Below are 16429 nucleotides of genomic sequence, written 5' to 3' on the forward strand. Positions count from 1 at the left end.
ATGCCTCTGATTGAAGAGGAAAAGATTTGGCTAACATAATAGAGTTTGTTGTCTGAACTTCATTTTGTTGGATGTTGTCGTAACTTCAATATATTAATGCAAACTATTGCATTAATTTTGTTTGTTTGGTCTAAACAATATTTTTTAGAGTGTATTTCATTTATCATTTATTAATTCATTTTCTTTTCAGCTTAGTTCTTTTATTATTCTGGGGTCGCCACAGCAGAATGAACCGCCAACTTATCCAGCTCATGTTTTACGCAGCAGATGCCCTTCCAGCAGCAACCCATTACTGGGAAACACCATACACACTCATTCAAATACACTACGGACAATTTAGACTACCCAATCCATCTATATCACATGTCTTTGGACTTGTGGGGGAAACCGGAGCACCCGAAGGAAACCCACTCCAACACGGGGAGAACATGCTAAGTTCACACAGAAATGCCAATTGACCAAGCCTGGGATCAAACCAGCGACCTTATGGCAGTGAGGCGATCGTGCTACGCACTGCACCACCGTAATGCCTTCTATGCCATTTATTTGACAGGGACAATGCACAGTAATACAAAAAACAGTGTGCCAAGTGTGTATTTTTCACCTGCAGTCCCTTAACAGAGTCACTATAACAATATTTGTATTATTGTAAATAAAGCTGAAAAAATAAATGTATTTATTAAGAAAATCTGAGTAAAACCATTACACTGAAGCAGTTACAGTGTTTTTTTAAGTAAAGTCCTTCATATTGAATGCACATATTAGTGATTTGTTGTTACAGTGATTATTATTTAAAATAAAAGTACAAATTAAGTTTAAAAATCTATTTAAATGTAGTCTAAATGTGTATTTCAGTAATATACCCAAGCTGCAGAGTTTCAGTAACCAGCCTTAATATTAAATGCTGAATTCCACACCTACAAAACTCAAATTGTAGATGAAATATTGATATCCAATTAATAATGGATCAAAATATAATGCAATTCATATAAATTAGCAATGAATTAAATCGTCTGACTGAATGTAATCCATCAGCCCTGTAATCTGTAGATGACATCTGATGAGAAAGTCAGTTAGATCAGATTAATCGAGAACGCAAACTCACCCATGATCTGCAGCTGAGCCTTCATTGGGAAGCCATTAGCAGGAGCTGCTTTAGCAACACTGCAGGCCATGACATGCGGCTACGCTGACTCCTGCACACAACACACACAACATAAGACATGAGCATTACAGCTGCACAATACATCACTTAAGTATCCTTATCCCAATAATAGCATATGGAATAAGCATATCACAGATGTGTTTCATAAATGACATTTTACGCAAACGTTGTTTATTTACATTTGACCAATCAGATGGGGAAGTAATATCTTTAGCCCCGCCCTCCCCCCCAGAGTTGCTGCTTTGCTACACTAATGGCGGGAAATCAGCCAATCAGAATATCTGCTGAGGTGTTCACTCTTTCATAGTGTTTTAAAGATTAAATGTTTGCACCTTTTATTTGTCTGCATTACACTTAATTAGATCTGAAAATATGTTGCCTGCTTATTTTGAGTAATTATTTATTAAAGCTATTGCTTAGAAATGTGTTGAAAAAAAAAATCTTCCGCATTAAGCAGCACTTGGGAAATATTTGTAAAGAATTACAATTTAACAGGAGAGCAAGTGATTTTGACTCCAACTGTGTATATATGTATGTATATATATATATATATATATATATATATATATATATAAATATATATACACACACACACAAAAGTGGATGGAAACGCAGCTATTCTCAGTCATGACAGTGTTGTTATCTTGTAAAAGAGCTGCCAGATTTCAGCTGCTTGATAACTTCTGTTCAGTGACATCACAACCGAACTGAGGAGAAACTTTCACTGGAGCTGATCTGTGAGTTAATTATTCATGGCTGATCGTGTGTCGCCGATGCCTGGGGAAACACTGATGCTGACGACAACTGAAAGAAAAAAACTACAGAAACACCAAGCTTTACGGTTGTTTACATAACTGCATTCCATTATTATCCAGCATATACACACACACACGCATATATACACACATACATACACACATACATACACACGCACACACGCATACACGCACACATGCACACTTGAAGTCAGAATAATTAGCCCCCCTGTTTATTGTTCCCCCCAATTTCTGTTTAACGGACTGAAGATTTTTTTAAAACATTTCTAATCATAATAGTTTTAATAACTCATCTCTAATAACTGATTTATTTTATCTTTGTCATGATCACAGTAAATATTTGACTAGATATTCTTTAAGACTCTTCTATACAGCTTAAAGCAACATTTAAAGGCTTAACTAGGTTAATTAGGTTAACTAGGCAGGTTAGTGTAATTAGGCAAGTTATTGTAAACCGATAGTTTTGTTCTGTAGACTATCCAGAAAAAAAAACTTAAAAGGGGTAATAATGTTGACTTTAAAAGGATTTTGTAAAAATGTAAAACTTCTTTTATTCTATCCGAAAATAAATGAATAAATAAATATATTTCACATGTCGTGTACTCACTTGTATTTAAGTATCAGCTCAATAAAATTTTTTAAAAAGGAACACCAAGCTTCCCATAATCTTCCAGGTGAGAGATTATTCATTACAAATGTATTATATAGAGTTCAAAACGTCCTGTTCCCTGTTACTTTTTATTCTTTTTTATATATATATTTCCCAAATGATGTTTAGCAGAGCAAGGATTTTTTTTCACAGCATTTCCTATATAATTTTTTCTTCTGGAGAAAGTCTTATTTTTTGAATTAAGACTTTCTTTTGATTATTTTTAACCCATTTTAAGGTCAATATTATTAGCCCCCTTAAGCAATACTTGTTTTGTATTAGCTACAGAACAAACCAATGTTTTACAATGACCTGCCTATTTATTCTAACTTTACCTTAATTAACCTAGTTAAGCCTTTAAACGTCACTTTTAGCTGAATACTAGTGTCTTGAAGAATATCTAGTCTAATATTATGTGCTGTCATCATGGCAAAGATAAAATAAATCAGTTAAAGTTGAATTATTACCCTCCCTTTTAATTTTTTTTTTTTTTTGTTTGTTTTTTAAATATTTCCCAAATAATGTTTTTCTGGAGAAAGTCTTATTGGTTTTATTTCAGCTAGAATAAAAGCAGTTTTAACATTTTTAAACACCATTTTAGGGACAAAATTATTAGCCCCTTAAGCTAAATATTTTTTCGATAGTCTAGAGAACAAACCATCATTATACAATTACTTGCCTAATTACCCTAACCTGCCTAGTACGTAACATACCTAACCTAGTTAAGCCTTTAAATGTTACTTTAAGCTGTATAGAAGTGTCTTGAAGAATATCTAGTCTAATATTATTTACTGTCATCATGGCAAAGATAAAATAAATCAGTTATTAGAAATTATAGGCCCACATGGAATTAAATTTTCTGTACAATTCCTCAGATTTTTTGCCCATGATTAATTCTGTATATTTACTTGTGTAAATGTGTGTAAATCTATATTTATTCAGTTTTTAAATTAATTACAGTATTATTATTGACTAATGTGAAAATGTTCATCTGATTTATGTACAATGCAGTTTGTACAGTCATATTTTCTGTCTTTCAGTAGAGATATTATATGAGAGACTTGCTTTGTTTACCAAATAAAGTGGATCTAATTAGATTTGCACTTTAAACATTAAAGTTAAAAATATATTATTTTTTAGTTCATATATTAAGGTTTTAGTTATGACACTTCCAAAATAATTACGCATAAATCCACACATTTGTAGCAAAATTCTCTGCAGAAATAGCAAAAAACGTCCGCAAATTCTGTCTGGCCCTAGAAATGAGTTATTAAAACTAGTATGTTTAAAAATGTGTTGAAAAAAATCTTCTCTCCGTTAAACAGAAATTGGGGAAAAAATATACAGGAAGGCTAATAATTCTGATTTCAACTGTATCTGCAATATGAACATATATGGGAGTGTTTATTGCTTTTATTTAAGTGTTTTGTTATTCTTTCATTTAATCTCTCTGTATGTTTATATAGTATGTTTATTGTTTTCAAATGAGACGTTAAACCGAGACTGATCGTTAAAAAAAATCCTTGGACATCCTTTGAAAAAGAGTAGAGGTTTAACCCCGGCATCCTGGCCAAATTTGCCCACTGGCCTCCTAACCAACCCCATAATATAATTGGCTTCATCACTCTGTTTCTTCTCCACCAATCAGCTGGTGTGTGGTGTGCGGTCTGGTGAAATATGTCTGCCGTCACTTCATCTAGGTGGATGCTGCACACTGGTGTTAGATGAATGAGGAGATTCCCCTCAAAAATGTGTAAAGCGATTTGAGTGTCCAGAAAAGTGCTATAAAATGTAAGAAATTATTATTTTTATTATTATTATTATTATTATTATTATTATTATTATAACCCTAACCCACACACACACTTAGAGGTTTTGATTGCAATGTAATTTAAATAGTAATCATTGTGAACAGTGCCATGCAAATAAGCTTGAATTGAATAGATGATAAACGAATATTAAACTGAACGTCACTCAGACAGCGAGAGGATCCAGACTGACGGCTTGTGTCTGCTGATGAGCGCTGAATCAGTTTAATGTTCAGTCTCTGCGAGTTAATCATTTGTAGGTTTGACACTTCCTCAAGAGTTTTAAAACACAAGAGTGTTTTGTTTCGAGAGCCATGACTTGACAACTTCTGACTTTGGGGGCGGGGATATCTGGCAGACGGAGGGAGAGATCATAAAGTTGTGAGTTTGTTTCATAATTACGTATAATTCACGTAATTTACCTCTATGTGTTAAATGTAAAGTGTAAGTAGGAGATTACACACATTTACTATGGAGCTGTGCTGTAATTAGAGCTTATTCAGCAGATATAGACACGTTTGGAAAAAGAGGAAAAATGTAAACAAAAATAGACAAAAACAAAAAGCAAATATATTTTTAAGTAGTGTTTTAAGTTTATTATATGTCCCAATTGATTTTTATGTTATGCATTTATGTATTTTTTATTAATATTATTAACAACACTAATAATAACTGTTCGGGAGCCATGACTTAACTTCCGTCTCCAATGGTGTGAGTTTGGGGACTATCTGTCAGATGGATGGAGAGATTATAAAGTTGTGATTTTGTTTCATAATTATGTATATAAAGTATAACTTAAGCTATTCACCATTGTGTGGTAAATGTAAATATTTACACTTATAAATATAAATATTCGTCAAAAATGGTTACTTGTATTAGTCGTATGTTTGGGAAAAAATCTGAACAAAAATAGACAAAAACAGAAAGCAAATGCATCTTTAAGCAGTATTTTGAGTTTATTATAGGTCCTAATTGTCCTAATATTATTAATAAAACTAATAATAATATATTTAAGTGTATATTTATTTATTCGAATGTTCTTCTCTTCTTCAGGATGGTTAAAATTGTGGATTGTCTGCCAGTTTGTTTTGATGTGTTTGTTATTAATATTTAAAAAGCTGATAGAAGGGGAAAGAAAGTATGCATATTACTAATATTAACAATATTTTTATCCTGAAAATGTGTCTGGATCAATCTATCCAGCTGAAATTTCTTTAAAATCCTACACGCTGGAGTTTGGAATACACCAAAATCAATGGTAATTGCAGAAAAACAAAACAAATATTATTAGGTCTTAGTGAGATTGTATCAGACCTTTTTCAATCCTGATTTGTACCTGTTATGCCAGGGGTGTCAAAAGTCGGTCCTGGAGGGCCGGTGTCCTGCTGACTTTAGCTCCGGCTTGCTTAAACATACCTGTCTGGAAGTTTCTAGTATACCTAATAAGAGCTTGATTAGCTTGTTCGGGTGTGTTTGATTAGGGTTGGAGCTAAACTCTCCAGAACACCGGTCCTCCAGGACCGAGTGTGGACACCCCTGTGTTATACCAATATTATTGCTTTTATTACAATTTCCCTCTGTCATACAATTAATTAATTGAATTTAATAATTCTTGAAATTCATTGAAAATATTTTTTGTAATATACTTTTTGAAATAAAGTGCAATTTAGTTAAAATATAAACATATATGGGTTTAATCTTAGGCTCTCTTGTAGTCAGTTTTAAATCTAAAATGTTCACTAAATAAAAATATTTATTTTTTTAATTACAACATTTATAATAACAACAAACATACGAAGATAAAATTTAATTATTACAATTTTGTTAAATACATAAGGAAAAAAAGAAACCTTTTTGTATATTAAAATGAGTTTCACTTATTTTTATGTTTTCTGAACACTTATCCAGCATACAGAAAATATATCCAGTATGTTTTCTGCAGTGAATGCCCTTCCAGTTGCTACCCTGCACTGGGAAACACCGATACAAACTCACACACACTCAATTTAGTTAATCAATTCTCCTATAGCACATGTGTTTGGACTGTGGGAGAAACCGGAGCACCCAAGGGAAACCCACGCTAACACGGGGAGAACATGCAAACTCCACTCAGGAACCCCAACTGGCTCAGCCGGGACTCGAACCAGCCACCTACTTGCTGTGAGGCGACAGTGCTCACCACTGAGCCACCATGCCGCCCTACATGAGTTTTCAACTGAAAATCAGTTTTGGTAATGAATCAATCTACTGATTTCTCCCTCTTACTTAAAATAAATAAATGTTTTTATGTTATTTGAGTTATTTTATACCTTTTAAGCAGGGTTACAAATAAAATTACATTAAGTAGTTAAAAATTGCTTAATTCATTGAGTAAAAAAAGATGTCGCATCTTATTTTGACTGCTTGTAATATAGCGACATATTGAAAAATAACAACATCCTGCGATGGATATTTCAGAGTTAATTGCAATATCAGCTTCTCTGGCTATGTCATGGCAAAAAAAAGGATCAAGTTTACAATAAAGTCAACAACATCAATAAATAACACATAAGATAAAAAGCAGACATTACAATATAGATAAGATGAACTAAAACAGTTTACTTTTGGTAAAAATAAATAAATGCACAATCCTGAAAGGATTCATATTTAAAAATATTTCATTTAAAGTCTCTCCATACAAATCATCGTCTACACCCTGTCATAAAATATCTCTATTTAGAAACAATGAATCATTATAGATGCTGATTACACCAGTTTTTATGATGATTTAGGACTTTTGAAAGAGTAATTGTGTTAAAAACAACTTTTTGGAGCATGCAATATGGCTTATACTGGAGAAACTGACATTGCAATATTCATGTTTTTCTAGTGTGCCGCTACATTAGGAAATAATAAATCATTACAAAGTGAGTTGGCAGATTTTTTTTGGAGGGGAAGTGCAAGAATATGTTAAGAAAATCATTCCTAAAAGCAGAACTATAACTATTTTTAAGGTCATAAAGAAACTAAAACCAAAAGTTCAACTGTAGTTTGTCTTTCCAAAATCCAACAAACAACCATGTATTTTATTTAATTATTTATTCATTTTAATCTCTTTCAATTTAAGCTTTCATAAAGGTCTTTGTCATTCATTTTGTCTATTTAGCTAATAATATTAGTTAACTATTTAGATGTTACAGTATAGTTTCCTAACGAAAGGACAGTGTTTTTTAAGACAACATAGCCTACCTTAACCAAGACTGGACGCGACTCGTTTGATGTCTCCACTGGGTCCTAAAGGTAAAAATGACGGCGAAATATCACAAATACGTGTATCATTTCCTCCAAAACCGCTGTAGAGATGGACACGGAGGTAGAAAAAGCGTTTTTATCCGCATATAGATCAGCTATGAAGCGCGAATGCTTGTATCATCAATAATTAAAACTCCAGGTGAAACGGATATAAAAAAAAAAACACGACATGGAGAGGCAATTTGATTATAAAATAACATTAACTTACTGTGTTAGAGCTTACATAAATTTTAGAGCGCAAAACCATCATCACGTATGCAAATAAATACAGCTGTCCTGCGTCAGTTCAATCAGTTGACGGTTAAAATTCAAATAATTTAACCTAATTGCTTGAGTTATTAAATAAATAACCCAATAAAGGTTTAAAATAACCTAACAAAGCACCAAATATTTTTAACTCAACCACTGGGTTAAATAAATAACCCAACGTTTTTTAGAGTGTTGTATTCCGCAATTAACTAATTTGTGTCACACGGAAGCTTGAAAAAGTGACTTTTATTAAAGGGTCACGAAACACCAGAACACATGTTTAGAGCTGTTGACAGTCGTATATGTGTCCCACACTGCTAAAAACACTATTAGGACACCTATATATTACTAAAAAGTGTAAATTGGTTGTTTTTGCGTTATTTTAAGCAAATTCGTACTTCCGGTTTGAAACGAATTTTTGAAGCTGCGTCACGGTCATGAGATAATAGCGTGTATTCCAGCGTGCAGACTGGACGTCTGAGCCAGAGTGTGTCTTATTACGTCTTACAGTGTGCTGCATTAATGCATGAGTAAGACTTGGTTCAAACCAATCAGTGCGCTCTATTGTGCAACTTCATTAATATTCATTACTGTCACAGTGTTTAGACGACAGAGACGCCACGTTGTGTTGGCAAAACAAGCGTGAAGTGTTGCTTTTATAGTTTGCTGCAGTGAAGTTTTGTTTTCATTTTCTCTCTGTGAGAGCTCAGCTGGAGTCACGTGTGGATTAACAGTGTACGCGACGCTCGACATCAATAACTTACGTGTCTAAGGAGGATTATTGTTTACCTGAGAGCTGTTCTCATCTGCAAACGCTGAGATCTGGATTCGCTTGTAGTCTCCTCTTAATAAAGTCGCGGCTCTAGTTGCTGGTGATTGTCCTGTCTCTACAGATTTGGTAAGTGAGCGACCAGTGCTCTTTGTTTATTCAGTTCGTATTTTATTCGTATCAAACAAACTATTGCACCGAGTGTAAACAAGTTAGCACTAACAGTTACAACCAAACTATAACCTCGTGTTGGATTTTGTGACCGGAATAACACACGCGGCTTTCTGACACTACCTGCCGTGTGCATCTAAGTTTCCGGGAAATGCTGAGGTTTTTTTCTCTCATTCGCCGTGCGGTATCAAACATTGCATGAAAATACACGCTTAGAGCAGCTCCTCGAATCAAATATCTCGTTTGTCGGGAGGGACATGAATGAATTCCCTGAATGAAAGAGCCAAACTGCAGTTAAAGTCCACCATTTAATAATTTGGCAAATAATTCGACTACAGATGTCCATGTAAACACAGTCACATTGTCCGCTGTGGTTGTGTGTTTTAACTCTGAAACTCAGCGCGCCCAAATAGACACTCCCACACCAAGCCTCTTTTCTTCCTCCGACACTCCCCCCTAAACAGAGCTGGACACACCCACTTTTCTGACTTTTTCCAAAGTAGAGGTGTGAAAACACCCTGCTGAAACGAGGGGGTTTCATGGCCCTTTAACATGTATTGTCTGATATTTCACTCTAAGCCAAAAATCAAATGATTTTACAGCTGAATTACCATGACATGGAATGAATATGAAAACAGGCAGATGTTGTGTTGAAAATACTACTGTGTACACTGTAGTTCTGTGTTCAAAAGAAATGCTGTAAACATTCACACAGTTTTTGAGAATTCAAAGTAGGCCAGTCACAATATTCAGTATATCGTGCAGTACTTGAAGACCTTGATAATTTTTGGTGCAATATATACATTTTACAATGACATTTAATTTCTACCTCACCGCTGTCAAACTTTATAATTAGGAATTTACCAAATAGGACATTTAAGGCTCGAAAATAACCTTTTTTCTTGGTAGCACCGGTGCTCCTTAAAAAATGTAGGTGCACCAGACAAAATTTAGTCGCACCCACTAAAAGTTACAAGCAGCTACACGCAGGGGCGTAGCGGACATTTTAAAAGTGTTGGGGGGGTGCTGTATGAGATACGTTCATATAATTATTATTCACCTGTTTCTAAATGGTCTGTCTCTACAAGTGAGGGGGATGCATCCCCCCGTTCCTGTGCCCCTGACTACACGTTTTATTAAAACATATTTATTGCATTTGAAATCAACACCAATCAAAATTAACAAATGAACACAAATCTGCATGCACTCACCAGCCCTGTACACACTGCTTGACGTAAATGGGATGAACTGAGTTAACGATATTAACTATGCTGTTCTTACAGGTGTGATGTCTGTCAGATATTGCACAGATGATATTGACATATAACTTGTTATTTGCATACATCTTTCTTAATAGCAATAACTGTCTTTTCATGAGCTGCAAAATTAGTTCATCTCAGTGAATGCATGCTCTTTAGCGATGGTGAACGCGATGCATTGTGACGAGTAAATGAAGGTTTAAATAACGTTAGAAAATCTCGTGCCTAAAATGTGTAGATGTGGCAAACAATTTTACCTGCAAACTCCATACCACCGGCTTTACAGTAAATGGCTTTAGTCATTTTCATAGCGGACTTTAACCACTTTTTATTCACACTTCGAAAAGTGTAAATGGTGGATTAACATTCACCGCATGATCACTGATCAGATGTGTCATTATCTGTAACTTTAGGTGGTTTCTAAAAGTAAATCTGTCAAGTGTGGTTTTCATTCTCATCTTCAGCGCTTTACATTTTCTTGGCTGTAGCTCTCTGTCATCTGAACTCAGTGACTGACCTGAGCTGATGTTAACCAATCCATTCACTTTCTGTTCTTGCGCAGTGGGCCAATAAGAGGAGCGGGCGGGCATTGCGGATTTTTTCATTGAGGGATTTTTTCAGGTGCAAAGATGCATACATAATGCGTGAACGTCTTCTACATCTGTGCATGCGGTGAACATTTTACAGTCAGTGACGGCAACAATTTTATGCACGCGCACAAATGCTCCCAAACATGTTTTGAGGTCGCATAGATAATATTTCGGGCGCATTTGTGACCAAAACGGTCGCAATTTTGAGCCCTGGTATAGTATATATAATAGGACATTTAATTTTATATTTGGACATTTACCTATGAGGACATTTAAAAGTATATATATATAATAGGACATAGAGCTGTGAACCTACACTAGTCCCACGGTTCGGTTACGATTATCATGCCATCGATTCGGTTCAATTCGATATTTTGGTGCATTGACGGTGCTTTCCATACACAGTTTTATATTTTCTTCACAGCAGCATTTCTTGTATTAAAATGTATGAATATATTTATATTTATATACTATTTGTAATACAATTTTGTCATTTAATACAAACAGTCAGAGATATAAACTGTAACTTTAAACAAAATGAGCATTTAGCAAATAATATAAACAAATATAAATATCCAGCTCAATTTCTGATCCTTGTCTAGTTCTCTTACACCCCTTTGATTGGTCACACCCTCAAAAAAAAAAACTGTTGCGATTGGCTCTTGCTCGCTACGTTCTTCACAGATGAGTGATGCTGATAAGCGGCAGGCGGCAGCGGCGATCTCACAGCTGATGTATGATAGACACGGTGGAGAAAACTCTGCAGACACGCGCTCGTTTCTGGATGCAAAAGTAACGCTGTAAAACAGCCGAGAAGAAAAGAAAAACCACGCCAGCAGGTCTGTGTGTGTGTGAGAAAGAGAGAGAGAGAGAGAGAGAGCGAGAGCGAGAGAAATGGAGTAGGATACTTTCATTCTCTCGATCTCAGTGAAATAGGGGCTATTGTTGTATATGTCAGTGAAAGACTGATCCAGCAAACACACAGTGAAATTGTGCAGTTTATGAGTTATAAGTAGTTAAATCGCTGTAAATACTCGCGATCGCCTCCCTCGCGACAGAGCGCATATGAGGTAAATGACGTCAGTAATAACCGGTTATGATTATTACTGAACCGATACCGAATTGTCCGCGTCTGCATCGCAGTGCACCGAAGAAACGATTAATTTTGACACCCCTAATAGGACATTTACCTTTTAAGCATGAAATATAGAATCTAAATTACCTATGAAAGATACGCATTTCAAAGTGTTTATGGCTATTTGCATTATTATAATTATTATATAATCAATGCATAAAATAATGTTAAAGTATTAATAATACTGATTATTGCAACAATTTCCAAGTGGTGCTCGCTGCAGAGCCATTTGAGGAGAGGTGAGCTCCAGAGAGGGGGAGCTTGAGCTTGAGCTCCACCTTTTTTGCACTTCTTGTACGAGTGATGTCACTGGGGGTAGGGTTAGGGGTGGGGTTGGTGTACGCATTAAAACAGCTTACAGGAGGAGGAGCGGCAGCTCATGCTCCCCCTCTCTGGAGCTCACCTCTCCTCAAATGGCTCTGCAGCGAGCACCCTCTCACAATTTCTGTGACAATACATCGCACAACAAAAAATCCTTATAGTAACAGGGCTAAGTCAGAGCAAAATCACTGATTTTAAGCAGCAAAAATCATACTTTTTTGTGTGCAAAAATTGTCGAGCACCTACGCAGACAACCACAGACAGTGCGGACAAAGCAGGAAAATAAATAATTTGCCACTGAAAAATGTTTTAAAGTTGCAGTAGTTGATCTGCCAAAATGCTCTCGGTTTAGCATAACATCTTTAAAAACACAGTCCCTCCCCCGCCGTCCAAAGCCACGCCTCCTGAAACACGAACATGCACAATAAAGATGACAGCAGACAACCCACTACTAGATCATGTCATTCGCCAGTTAGAAAACTTTACCATACTTTATACTACAATGTGCAATATTTCATGCATGCAAGGATGGCTGGTCTCACTCTCTCATGTGCTTTGTCTTAGAGTGACTACTTTATGCTTAGTGTTTGGCCGGCGGCGTGCAGGAATTTCACCTATTAATAAGCCACAGTTACATGCTATTTTAGAGTGAATATTCAGAGTAGCGGTGAAAAATATAGGGAGCACGTCACTGGCTGTCATTATTCAAAAATGAACCAATGTAAATATAAAAGCAACTTAAGCTCAGTAAAGCAGCCTAGGTGGAATATCGCTATTTACTGATGTTTAGTTTTTAAAGTAAATAAAAATCGACATTACTGATGCTGTAAAAGAACGTTATGAAACTGTAAATAGTCACATCAATGTTTCATCAGGAGATTTCAGTGGCTGAACAACACTTCTGTGCAGATAACCCATTCATAACAACACAATCTACATCAGCTTTGTGTGACTAAAAGTGTTATAAAACCAAAACAATCTCACGGCAATTCGTAACTTTTTTTTAGTGGCTAATTCGTATGAATTTGTACGATCTAATTCGTACAATTTAGTACGATCTGCTCATCCCCAAATGACGGTTGGGTTTAGGGGTGGGGTTAGGTGCCACGCCTCCTTTTTAAAATTTTATATTTTCATACGACTCAACTCATACGAATTAGCCACTAAACTGGCAAAACGTAAAATACTTACGTTTTCTCGTGAGATCAGGCTGTTTAAAACAGAACATTACCTGTCTAACAGAAATACTTCAGCCATGGTGTCGTCCCTCCTACAGCGTGCAAAACTAACTCCAACATTGATTCAGCAGTTTAAATTTTTGATTCAGCATTTGATTTTAGCACTGTCACTTTCTTGTGAATGCGCAAATAGCAGATCTGCATAAACGTGTGCGCAGCTGTACAAATTTACACTTGTTGACAGACAGTTTGGGCTACTCATCAGAATTATGGGAATTATCAGCTCGGCAATATTTAATTGGATGAACATTTTTTAATCTTATGCCTTACTCAGAATATTAAAATACAGATAAACACAAATAAATCATTTACTTTACTCATTACGGTTGGAATGTGAAGAGACTTTCAACCAGCACAACAATGTTTCTGATGACAATCAACTACTGCACCTTTAACCATAACAACAGGTGAAACAACATGATGGAAAAAAAATCCACTATAATAAACGTGAAGCAAGTCCAAATTAAAATGACAAAACAAAAATTCCCTGATATTTCATGAATTAGACAAAACAAATATTAAATTGTCTGACTTTATAAACCTTTAAAAAAACTCCCTGATATTACCGTAAACACAATTACTGTTTAAAAATGTATTATTGATTAGTGTTTGCAGCTTTGCTCAAATCCCCATTTGAGTTTTGTCTCATGTCAGCATGTCCAACAGAGATAACTTCCTCTGTACTTGTAATGACTTTATTGTTAGTAAGCAATAAATATGTTTATATGACATCTCCGCCTGTCTCCAAGTGTCTTGATCTGTTGATGAATCATACAGTACCAAAAAAAACTCCATTACACCTTGTTTAAAGTCAGTGTAAAGTGATATTAAATATGTGGGTTTGTGGGTTGAGGGTTTGTGGGTTGAGGGTTTGTCACACAATAGAAAAAAAGTTATATGAACCACCCAGCCAAATTTGATTGATACAACTTTTTTAACCCTTAAAGGGGAGCTATTATGACCCTTTTGACAAGATGTAAAATAAGTCTCTGGCGTCTCTACAGTGTGTGTGTGTGTGTGTGTGTGTGTGTGTGTGTGTGTGTAAGTTTCAGCTTCACTCAAATAATGTTCTCTACCTCTCTGAATCTGACCCTTTTAGGCTTTGGTCCTAATTGTGGCGTTTTGGTGACTGTCACTTTAAATTCAAATAAGAGCTACAAACGCCTGTGTGTTAGCATAGTGGCAGATTCAAAAACAAGACTATGCTAATGAGGGAGAGATAGCAACTAGAGGGCGGGGCTTTCCCCCCCTGCGTACAAAGGGAGAATGTCAATCAAAGTGTTTCTGCAGACTGTTTCTATCAAGTCTGATTATAACAAATACAATTAATTAATGTTTACCATTACAAGCTGCCAATATTTCCACACTGCTGCTACACAGCTGGATTTAAACCCTTTATAAAAGTGATTTTTGCATAATAGCTCCCCTTTAAAAGGTCCAAACAGCAGTCTGTTGCTCAAAATAAGTCCTATTCTTACATTTTTAATAATGTTTTATCCCCTGGCAACGCTGATTTGTCACAAGGAATAAATGTGGTTTGTAGCGCAGCTTCTCCGAAAGATCTGATGGACGCGGACAAGACGCCAAATGAGTCCATGCTGTTTTCCACCTTCAACATCACATAAAGCACAGCTAGCCTCTTTACAAAATCCACGTTAGCCATTTTGCAATGAAACTGGAGTGATTTTGCATCTTTTGCGAAGAGAATATCACGTACAAATAAAGCAAGTAAGCTCAAAATGTTCAAGTGCCTAATTATGAGACCACCTATTTTTTTGCGATTCCGTGATTGCTGACTGCAGATCAAGCGCGAGTAATTTACTTACGAAGTTAATGCAAAGATTGAATAAGGGCCTACTCACACTATGCCATCCATACCGTGCCCAGGCCCGTTTCCCGGATCGTTTGAGAAGTGTGAGTGCGCTGAATCGGGTTCAAGAACAGTTCACTTGGCCGGCCCTGGTCCGGTTGGAAGAGGTGGGCCTGAGCGCGGTTAACTTGGTTAACTTGGGCCGAAATCTGAAAGCGAGACGTGACTTTTAAGGGGCTGTTTCATATGGATTTATTAATCATTCTTACTGTTCAGTGAACGCACACCGCCGTAGTTTATTAAAGACGAGAACTCCTCACTGCACGACAGCTGCGCACCTTCAGCAAACCTCCTCATTCCTGCAGCACGAGGGCTTTATGACTGTTTATGAGCGTCAAAAGTGGCGGATCTATTCCGCGAAATATCTGACTGCATGTCACCGCATCCCTAAGGACTGTTTGGCGAAATATTTGACTGCATTTCACTTCATATCATACAATTTAAATGATATAACTAGAGAAATATCCACTGTGCTGAGCGAGAGCGCTCACTGAACAGCGCAGCAGCGATAACTAGGGGTGTCACGATTTTTAATCGAAATCGATCGAAATTTATGCTCAATTTTGATTATCGAATCAAAAAATAGAATCGTCGATGCTGCCACGCCCCCATGTCAAATCAGCTTGGCTTGTCAAGCGGGAAAAAACAGGCTTGTTGAAGTGCTTGTTAAACTGCAGAAGCAGGAGACCCGTCGACAGAACTTAAACCCTCTCCTCTTTCAATGAAGTCGCCGGTGTGCAAGCATTTTGGATTTATGGGTAAAGCAAAGACCATGCAGGTCAGGTAGTTTCAACGGTAGGCTACAAATAATTAATTGGTCATAAATTAATTAATTATTCATAATCAAAAATCAAATCGTGCCTTTAGAATCGAAAATGTAATCGAATCGAGGATTTGGAGGATCGTGACACCCTTAGCGATAATGTAAGCGTGCACAGGCCGGATTGTATGCGAGTGCGGGCCGTCGGGGGAGACGGGAGGGAGGACAAGCGTGCTTTGGCCCGGTTCAAGACAACTGTACATAGTGTGAGTACGGCCTTAGAGTCTTTCAGCACTCTCTGCAAAAACTCTTGATTAATCCCGGCTGGCAAATCCGCCACATGATCACTCTCATCGGCGCCATTATTTGTAAATGAGT

General features: G+C 36.3%; 1 protein-coding gene across 7 annotated transcripts in view; it reads right to left on the bottom strand.

Annotated features, from left to right (window-relative positions):
- Positions 1–16429, bottom strand: part of itchb (itchy E3 ubiquitin protein ligase b) — an 85590-nt gene that overhangs the window by 64842 nt on the left and 4319 nt on the right. For all 7 annotated transcript variants that reach the window (XR_015522562.1, XR_015522561.1, XR_015522564.1 and 4 more), the window contains 1 exon segment: positions 1106–1196. Coding sequence is in view for 3 of the 7 variants with exons in the window: in XM_087304970.1 (XP_087161096.1) it covers positions 1106–1175 (70 nt within the window). In the remaining 4 variants the exon portion in view is untranslated.

The sequence above is a fragment of the Danio rerio genome, chromosome 23 (genome assembly GCF_052040795.2).
Source record: "Danio rerio strain M-AB ecotype USA chromosome 23, GRCz13ab, whole genome shotgun sequence".
Classification (NCBI taxonomy): domain Eukaryota; kingdom Metazoa; phylum Chordata; class Actinopteri; order Cypriniformes; family Danionidae; genus Danio; species Danio rerio.